This window comes from Spinacia oleracea, chromosome 5, assembly GCF_020520425.1.
Source record: "Spinacia oleracea cultivar Varoflay chromosome 5, BTI_SOV_V1, whole genome shotgun sequence".
NCBI classification, from domain to species: Eukaryota; Viridiplantae; Streptophyta; class Magnoliopsida; order Caryophyllales; family Amaranthaceae; genus Spinacia; species Spinacia oleracea.
This window is the reverse complement of record NC_079491.1, coordinates 123316925-123327252: the sequence shown is the minus strand read 5'-3', so window position 1 is coordinate 123327252 and position 10328 is coordinate 123316925. Positions and strand designations below refer to the sequence as shown.

At 38.3% G+C, this 10328-nt stretch overlaps 2 protein-coding genes across 2 annotated transcripts; both read left to right on the top strand.

Moving 5' to 3' along the window:
- Positions 1-841: 841 nt before the first annotated feature.
- LOC110794994 (mogroside IE synthase) lies at positions 842-3201 on the top strand. Its single transcript, XM_021999968.2, has 2 exons — positions 842-1766; positions 2293-3201. Exons 1-2 carry the CDS (start codon positions 1056-1058, stop codon positions 3013-3015), a joined length of 1434 nt encoding a protein of 477 aa, XP_021855660.1. The 5' UTR covers positions 842-1055; the 3' UTR covers positions 3016-3201.
- Positions 3202-3992: 791 nt separating this feature from the next.
- LOC110794986 (cell division control protein 2 homolog D) lies at positions 3993-6603 on the top strand. The gene is made up of 8 exons (XM_021999962.2): positions 3993-4399; positions 5022-5163; positions 5270-5331; positions 5436-5547; positions 5663-5756; positions 5840-5909; positions 6036-6174; positions 6261-6603. Exons 1-8 carry the CDS (start codon positions 4158-4160, stop codon positions 6351-6353), a joined length of 954 nt encoding a protein of 317 aa, XP_021855654.1. The 5' UTR covers positions 3993-4157; the 3' UTR covers positions 6354-6603.
- The last annotated feature ends 3725 nt before the right edge of the window (positions 6604-10328 follow it).

Sequence of the window (10328 nt, the reverse complement as noted above, 5' to 3'; positions counted from 1 at the left end):
TTTATTGTACACCTTGTGCGCGCAAGACCTTTTGTATGGAGTATTCCAACTTTCAACCAAAAACTAACACTACGTTTTCTCCTCGTATATAACTCTCTTTTCCGTGATCAACAACGGCTCAGTAATAAAAAATCATAATTGAGTGGTTGGATATGATTATTTATTTATTAGGCTTTTCTCGCCATTATTCATTTTCCCTTTTATGTTTTCATCTATGATCGATTAAATTCGACATCCTTGACAAATTTTTTGCACAAGTCAAAGGCAACAAAATGTTGAACTCTCTTATCTTCAGATTGGTTTACAAACTGGTTAACATCATCGTTTACTTTGTTGCTCACTCAATCTTATAACCTATTTGTAGCATAATGATTGTGAATCACTACACTCCACTACTCCAGCATAAATGACTAGACATTGTTATAACAATCAATCGTTTATCAATAAATCAATAAAGAATATTTATTTTTTGCTTAATATTTTTCTCACTTTGTCATCTACTCCTCTACCGGTTGCCTTAACTTAAAATATACTTTGTACTATATTATTTTATACCTTTTACCCAATGATGAATGATAAGTAAGTCTATCAAATAATTACTAGTTTTTGAGTTCAACTCTGGGCTGCTTTTGGTATCTTTGTAAAACTCTTATGTTCACCTATGAGGTTTTAGACACCTCCTTATAATATATTTTCTATTTTTGCATTAAAAAAAAAATTATTTGGTAAAATCTCAATGAAATCATAGTACGTTTGACTTTTTGTTTGGTAAATAGTCCGTAATTTATATATTTTTCTGTTGAGTTTTGCCGGTGGTCCACAGTAGAGATATGATTTTTGATTTTCCCTGAAAGAAGGTAGTTTAGTTTAGGTTGCGTATAATAAAGTATGTTTTGGATTAGTTAACAGAAGAGGAGTAAGAAACGTGTGCCACGATTTCCTCGCTATCATTTATATATGCAGGCAAACTGAAGAAGAGTCTCAGATTTGATTCAAACATTCACATCTTTCAATTGAATTCACCTTCAAAATCCAAAGAGAATAGTGAAGAAAGAATGATGGAGGTGATCTTGATGCCATTTCACAGCCAAGGTCATATGAACACCATGCTCCAATTCGCCAAGCGTTTAGTTTGGAAAGGCGCAGGCACCATACATGTGACTGTCGCCACCACCCTTTCCACCACCCAAAAAATGTCCAATAATAACTTGGAATTCATATCAATTGAGAGCATCTACAACGACACCGTCAACCAAGATCGTCTCAGCAACTTCAAAGCCCGTATGGATGAATTCGAGGCTGAAGCCTCACTCCAATTAAGCCGCCTAATCAGTATCAGCAGCAGCAGATCAAAGAAATGTCTGCTGGTTTACGACGCCAGTATGCCGTGGGCGCTGGATATAGCTAAAGAGCATAACATACTGGCAGCAGCATTCTTTACTCAGGCCTGTGGTTTTATGGCCTCTGTTTACCCCTTGTTCATACAGGAGTATCCTCTTATTGCTGCTGCTGCTGCTCATAATCATGGACATTCTAATTATCCTCCTTTGTTGTTGGACCAAACAGTTCTCCCTTCAACAGATGATCTCGAACGAGGTTTGCTCAACATTCTAAATCTATTCTCAAAACCTGATCAACCTGCTGCTTCTACTGATACTGCTAAGAAGCCGATTAACCCTGTCATAAAGATGGCCATTTCCACTATGAACAACCTTCATCTTGCTGACTACGTCCTCTTCAACTCCTTTTATCACCTTGAGGATCAGGTTACTTCCCTTTTCCCTAATTGTTGTCTTTCAGTATTGCCTTTAACTATATACAGACTACTTTGCACACTCACAACTCATAATAGTCACAATTCACAACTCACAAACTAAACCTGAACTATTCTATGATTTCTCGTTATTTTTTATACCTGGTTTAATTTCATATTAGTACTCGTACTTGATTTCGTGAATCCGTGATCTGTGTTTCTTTAGGATCGCTTAACAAAACGGCCAAAGTTTCAACTTTGCCTTAGTGATCAGTATAACATGTGAATTAGTCCTTAATTATAAATTTAGCCTTGAGTTGCATTTGGTCTTTTGTGCTATTTAATACATTGAATACCATTTCGGCCTTTGTAACTGTAGGTATCAGATTTTGTCAGCTATCAATTTTTCTTGTTTTTGTATCCATAATTTTCCAAAATTACAATCTGAAATCAGTCTGTTTATTTCAAAATCTTTTGTTCTGTTATGTTATGTAAAATTCCACTGCTATTTCTAAAGGTATATATGAATAACACTGCAGGTTGTCAATTGGATGCAAAATATGTGGAATGTGAGGACTATTGGACCTACAATTCCATCTGCATACCTAGACAGGCGTGTCAAGGATGATACTGACTATGGTTTTAAACTCTACAAGCCAAACAACGAAGCTTGCATGAACTGGCTAAACGCGAAACAAACTGCATCAGTTGTGTATGTTTCATTTGGCAGCGCAGCTGTTTTGAATGCAGAGCAGATGACAGAAGTAGCAGAGGCCTTAAAGAAAATCCGAAGCAGTTTCTTGTGGATAGTAAGGGAAAATGAACAGAAAAAGCTCCCAAAAGATTTCATTACAGAAACATCAGATAGAGGTTTGGTTATGTCTTGGTGCTCCCAATTGGATGTCTTAGCACACGAAGCAGTGGGATGTTTCATAACTCATTGTGGTTGGAATTCGACAATTGAGGCATTGAGCTTTGGGGTTCCGATGTTGGGAATGCCACAGTTTATGGACCAACACATTGATGCTCATTTTGTTGATCAGGTTTGGGGTGTTGGAATTAGACCTAATGAAAACGAGGAAAAGTTGGTTACTCACGAGGAAATCAAGCGTTGCCTTGAGGAAATTATGCATGGACAACGATCAGAGAAGGTTAAGGAGAATGTAGCAAAGTGGAAAGCCTTGGCTAAGGAAGCACTCAGTCAAGGAGGCAGTTCGGATAAGCATATTGAGGAAATCATCAACCGACTTACATCCTCCTAACTTCTAAGGGTTGTTATATTTTAATTAATATTTTCGATCGTAAGTGTCGGTCTCTGATTTTATTTAGCTTGATTTGTGAGAACATTCAAAAATTGTAGACTTAATTCAAGGTCCATTCAAGGATCTTATGGTCTTATGGCCTTGTCAACTTTTTTAAAAAAAAAAACTTATTATTGGACATGATCATCTTTAGCCCGGTCCAAAAAATAACGGACTTTTTTGCATATTTTTAGGCCCTTTTTATGGGCCAGACCCAACCGGGCGAAGGAGGTAGTTCAGAACTTCATATAATTAAGCATATTGAGGGAATCATCAATTGGCTTACATCCTCCTAATTCCTAAAGATTGTTTTAATTAACATCATGTTCGATCATATTAAAAATTAGGTGGTAGTTGATAATGAGATTTTTTTTAATATAGTTAGTGGATAACGAGCCAACCCCTTTGAAAAGTAAGAATACAAGCGAGTCATTTTAAATGAGAGAAATTATATAAAATTAGTAAATTCATGCCATTTATAAAAAAGGGGGCAAGTAAATTGGGATGATTTTATAAAGAAAACGAGGGAGACTTGAGACTTCTGAATTATTAGATAAATGTAAATTTTCAAATCAGTAGACAAATGTTCATTTCCAAATCATTAAATATATGTCCATTTCCAAATCAGTAAATTAATATTTATTTCTAAATAAAAAAAAGTAAATGTTCATTTTTAATTTTTTTATAAATGTTCATGCTAAACAACACCAAACGACATCATTTTGGAGGGGTATAGCCAACGCGGGATGTAGCCAAAAAAATTGCGGTTCTAGGCATATGGGCTAGTTATGTTGGTCCAAATCCAATATCGCAACGAATAGTCCCCTTTGGGCTTTAGCAAGTTAGCAACACAACAAATCGAATAGAAGTTTCAAATATCTGAAGTTGCCCCCCATATTTGAATTTCGAAATTAGAGCCGTTATATATTGGGGAAAAAGAACCTGGGTTAACGGTCTCTCACTCTCTCCCCCATATATACTCGATCTTCTTCATTACTCCGCTCCTCACTGAAAACTGGGGCATTGATTTATCTGTGTTAGGGTTTTTTATTCTGAAATTAAATCATCTGGTAAAAATTGAAGAGAGAAAAAAGAGAGCAAAAATGGAAGCAACAGCAACAGGAGGAGAGAAAATTGCATTGTCCGCCATGGATGCGTTTGAGAAGCTTGAGAAAGTTGGAGAAGGTACTTATGGCAAGGTTTATCGTGCTAGGGAGAAAGCTACTGGGAAGATTGTTGCTCTCAAGAAGACTCGTCTTCACGAAGACGATGAAGGTGTTCCTCCTACCACTCTTCGCGAGGTCTCTTTGCTTCGTATGCTTTCTCGCGATCCTCATGTCGTCAGGTTTCTTCTCTCTCTTAATTTCGATTTCAATTTGTTAATTTAGGGTTTTCTACTGTTTGAATTTTCGATTTTCCAATTGGGTGCGTATGTTAGGGTTTCACATCACATTTCGATCTGATTTCTCAAAATTTACTTGTTAGATCACCATTTTTCTTAAGTATTAGAATTCCGATGTCTTTATTTATCCATATTTTTGGGCTTTGAGTGATTTTCTGCAACTACTGGTTCAATTTTAGGGTTTCAACAATCCATTTCGCAAATTTCATTCTCGGATTTCGAGTCTTTCAATTTGTTGAATGATATTTATAATCTACGTATATCATATCATGTAGTTTTAATTGAATTTTTGCAGCTGCTGCTTCAATTTTAAGGTTTCAATTTTCTATTTTAATGAATCCATTTCACAAATTACATACTTGAATCCCCAGTCTAATTGGTTGAAAAATCCTGCTGTATTCTGTAATTGGAATTCTTTTTTGAATTGCTGATTCGATCATTGTTGTCGTCATCTATGCCATTTTGTGATATACCAGGGCGTATATCTTAATTTTAGAATAATTGATATAGTAGTGGAGAATATATGGTTTTGAAACGGTTGTTGGTTTGTGTTGATATTACATAGGTTGTTGGATGTGAAACAAGGGCAAAATAAAGAGGGGAAAACTGTTCTGTACCTCGTGTTTGAGTACATGGACACTGATCTTAAGAAATACATCCGTAGCTTCCGTAATACGGGGGATACTGTCCCTCCTCCCATTATCAAGGTATTTTACCATGGAAAAGTTCAGAGAAATGCATTTTCTAATTTAATTGACTAGGGTTTTGAATCAATTTGATGATTTTGATTAAGAACTGTGTTGGATAATGTAGAGTTTGATGTACCAACTGTGTAAAGGTGTTGCTTTTTGCCATGGCCATGGTGTCATTCACAGGTATTCAATTTTTGTCCTGCAATTTTTTTTTACTGTCATCATGTTACAAGGAGTGGTCTTTGCTTCTTCCCATGATCTCATTTGCTTCCGTTCATGTCGTTTAGGGATCTTAAGCCACACAATCTATTGATGGACCGTAAAACTACGATCCTTAAGATAGCTGATCTCGGCCTTGCTCGAGCATTTGTCATTCCCATCAAGAAGTACACTCATGAGGTAGGTGTTCAATCGCACAACATTTGTGATTTGTTCAGATTTTGAAGGAGTCTCACATTGTTGGGGATTTTGTTGTGATGTTAAATGAGTTAATCCTTACTTTGCAAACTTGCAGATCTTGACATTGTGGTACCGAGCTCCAGAAGTTCTCCTGGGTGCTACACACTACTCTTGTGGTGTTGACATGTGGTCTGTTGGCTGTATTTTCGGTATGATCTTGTGTCCAATTGCCTATCCTATTACACTGGCTGTGTAAACGACCATATAACGTTGACTGGTTTTGAAATGGCAGCTGAGCTCTTGAACAATCAAGCTCTCTTCTGTGGAGACTCTGAGCTGCAACAACTCCTTCACATTTTCAGGTCTGTGTTGTGCACCTTCTTCTTCTTCTTCTTCTTCTTCTTCTTCTTCTTCTTCTTCTTCTTCTTCTTCTTCAGGTCTGAAGAAGTTTTATGCCTAATCTTTCTTGAACTGCAAATGTGTTACAGGTTGTTGGGTACTCCAAATGAGCAAATATGGCCAGGAGTTACGAAATTGAAGGATTGGCATGAATACCCTCAATGGAGCCCCAAAGACATTTCATCAGCTGTCCCTGGATTGGACAAAGAAGGACTTGACCTGCTATCTGTAAGTATTGAAACTGAAGTCTGTTTTGATTTTGTCTTTCTATTGTTTGATGACTATTCTTACATATTGCAACCTTTTCTGTTCAGAAAATGCTGATCTATGAACCTTCGAAGAGGATCTCAGCGAAGAAAGCTATGGAACACCCGTACTTTGATGATCTGGACAAGACCCATCTGTAGGAGCTTTTGATGTTATGATATAATGTGGGTTTTTCTGTTATTAGCTGACGGCCCCGTGCTGAGACAGACAAGATTGCTTCTCTCAAGCATCATTAGTAGTCCTTAAGGGGTTTGATTTGTAGCACAATTTAGTTTTTTCTGTAATGCTGAAAGATTTGTTTGGACTTGTAGCATTCTTTCTGACTGTAGTATAGCAGGGAATGTAGTGACAAACCGATCTCCATAATGGTCTTGCTTCCAAGTAAACAAATCATTTGGTGTCATAATAGTTATTCCATGCTGCCAGACTTAAAATCTGTAATGCAAGCAAATCCATGGCTACAAAACTAAACTAACACACTCCTGTCTTGGCATTTTAAGATAGAAAATAACAAGTACAAACTTCACAAGAGTCAGGTGTGCTACATAAATGTATGCAAGATTCAAATTTAAAGCAGCCATGTTTGCAGCGGAACCACCAAAAGGTTTAGAAATACTATCACCTCCTAGCAACCACCAACAGCGTCAAACAGATTGGTAATCTAATAGGAGTATTTGTTTTACTTTCTTCTACAAGTATAGATATCGACTCATGGCTTGTCTTGCTGTTTGTCATCAACCAACTCCAGTCCTCCGATATAGTCCCAATTTCCATGTTCCATACAACAATCAAACCTTGAAAGTTATCAGGATGAAGCTAGACGTCATGCACTTGTTAGCCAAACTAGTGCATTCACATGTACTAATGTACAACGTACAAGTTTCATTACACAACTGACACAAGAAACCTTGAAAGTTTCAAACCATCCATAACCTGTTTGGTCTCTGTTGGTGGATCAATGTCCGTATACATCTTAATTATATAGGTAGTCACACGTCTGTATCACAAACAATTAAACAAAGCCGATGAAATTAAATGATGTACCAATGAAGTCCTTTGAAACAAGGCAGAATCCAGACTCATATCAATATCACCAGTCACAAACTGCTTCCTGTAACTGTGATCTGTCAAACATCACAAGTCTTTCAGGAACACCAATTTCTACCTCATTAGTACCATTCAGCCGTTTTCACTTCAATTTCCCTGCAAAGAAAATAAAAATTATAGTAATAGTTAGTGTTAATAGTGTACATGATCATAATGACTTGTAAAAAAGTTGCAAACATTCATATTATTTCAAACATAAATATCTTATTATACGTGATGTGCTTGTAATTTTTACAGGAGCTATTAGAGATGCATTTGTTTATATGAATTTTAGCTTAGATTAGTTGCAATTAAAGGAATTCCTAATTCCATGTCTTTTTTTTTTACCGAGAGTTTATCCCTCCCTCTTTTTAGGCCAAGTTGTGCGTTGGAATTGGATCCTGCTAAACTAATTGAGAGAAGAACCACGACTTTGAGGACCGAGAGTTGCCCTGAGGCCCTCTTAATTCTCTCCCTCGTCATCATCACCATCACGGACTCACAATGGAAGAAGCGGTAGAAGAAAATTCTCCCACCAAAATCAATCCAAGGCCCAATGCCTAAATGGGCCCAAATGAGCACCTCATCATTCTAGAGGCGAGGAAAAAAAAAAGGAGCAACCAAAGGCACGACCTATGCAAGGTCATGCAACCCTCGTACCCCCGTGCTGATAGGAATCTTAGAAGTTGGAGCATGTTCAAGCACGGGTTGTGCAAAATCTTTGTACGACCACACTTCTCACTTGCATGGTCCTAGCACGGGCCATGCTCGACTCCAAGTTGCGCAGAACAAAGAAGAAGCACGGTCTCTTGCACGGACCATGCCGCTGTTTACCGTACTAGGCGTTATTTGAGGATCGTTCTAGGTTAAAGACCTCTCAATCTCACCATTTTGATTTTTAAATTGCTTTATTAGATTAAACACTTTGTTTAGTTAATTACATTCAAACTTTCAATTGGTGTAGAATTTCTAGTAAGATCTCTGATGTGGGCTTGTAGACACCTACTTTTGTCCTCATTCCCGAAAGGGAAGGTTCGATGATGAAAACATAAATTTCCACTTGACAACGCATCTCCTATAAAAATAACGAATCTCAATCACCCTTTTCGTTTCACCCGAAACCTACTATTTATAGAAACCTGCTATTTATGGAAACCTGCCAAAAATAGTAACTGCCGTAAAGGGTAGCTTCTAAAAGTGGCAAGTCATAAAAGATAGAAACCTGTCGGAATTAGGTGTTGCACTCCAACATAAATCCTAAATGAGATAGAAAACTGCGAGAATCCTATTCCTAATATGATTCGTAAATAAGAGTTACGTATTAATTAAAATCCTAACGAGCCTAGAGTTCGTAACGGGCCCAGACGCATTCCGTCATGAAATTGATACGCACTAAAAGACTCGATTAAGTCTCAAACACTACGGATTTCAGGAATCCGAATCTGACTAAGAAAACAGCCCAGACCCTATTTTCAACGCCTGGCTCTGGGCGCCGAAATCTTCGGCGCCCAGGCCTGGGCGCTGGAATTACCTGGGTACGTGTTTTTTCCTAATTCTTTGTGGATTAGAGCTCTGCAATTCTATCTTTCCACAAACTCTTTTCTATAAATATAGCCCAAGTTTGACGTGAAATGACAACACACAATTCATATTATGAGTATTGACTCCAACCCATAAGCCTAAGCCTCACGCTGCGAAATTGATCACACGTTCTGTCGCAATCGATCCATAAATCGAACAGAACGTATCCCGTCCCATAATTTGAGATTCGTTAAATAAAAAGGAGAAAAAGCAAAGTCAAAGTGGTTAGTTTTCTGAGAACCGTGACGCACCTCTCAAGGGTGCGTCGTAATGTGTCCCTTTTCTATGATTTAATTGCTTTCCTCGCCCTTTTTATGAACTGTTAAACTAGCTAAATCTGATTGTTCTATCACGCTTAATAAATATAATATTTTTGGGAAATTGGATTATCATGCTAGGTCCCTTAATGCAATCTAAATCAGATAATCGCGATCGATCTAGTATTATATGTTGCATATTGCTAAAATCAACTCAGATTAGTTTAATAGTTAACGCATGTCCCTTCAATTATTTATGCTGAGCTAGTAAGGATATCCTGCCTCTTGAGTTATCGACGAGCGAGTACTCCTCTCGGTAGTTACAGTCCCCCGAACCCTCAATCTCTACCCTGCGGGTGTATGTTGAGAGATCCCCACACCAGGGATCACAAGGGAACCTACAGCCGTCGTGGTCAAACATAATTGCACTCCCTTTATGTCACGATAACCGGGTTTTGTCAGTTTTTCTCATTGTCGTTAAAAACTGAATGGCGACTCCTATATTACTAGTCAATTGGGTGTAAACTCACAGGAAATCCAATTACACTTGATTGAATAAAAAGAATCGTCACACCCACGAGGGACGAGGTCACGCATTAGCCTCGTGCTTTTTCGACACCCTCACAGTGGCGACTCCACTGGGGATAGTGAAGGAAATACTCGTGCTTGTAGGTAATCAAAATAGCCGAAGGGTGAAACGATCCTACCCCGCGTTTATTTCCCAATCAAGTTGGGACGACCTGAAAATCAGCATATTAATGTGAACGGACAGAACCGCATAACGAATCTCGGCTCCCTTGGTGTTTCATCTTGGGAGTTGGGACTAAGGATACCTTTTTTCTCCAATAGGGGGGTGCATACGCCGCGCATGTTGCCCACTCGGTACTTGTGCAGGTAGTACACCTATCCCGAACCCAATCGCTCGCTCATTAGGTCCCTCTCGCCTGCATGCCCCCTTGGCTTGCACTTGCGGATTGGCCTCTTGAGCGAAATTCGTCTGTTGAAGACACTACCTCGACCGGGGCATGTGTTGGATCTACGATAGAAGCGGTACCAAGCCAGGCGCAAATAACTACCCATAGAAGCCTATCATAAACTACATGACATGTTATTATCGCCTCATGATGAATGTTAGTTATGTGTAGCGAAATATGTGATTGTGTGTGACAAACTATCCTAGAAAACCAATGA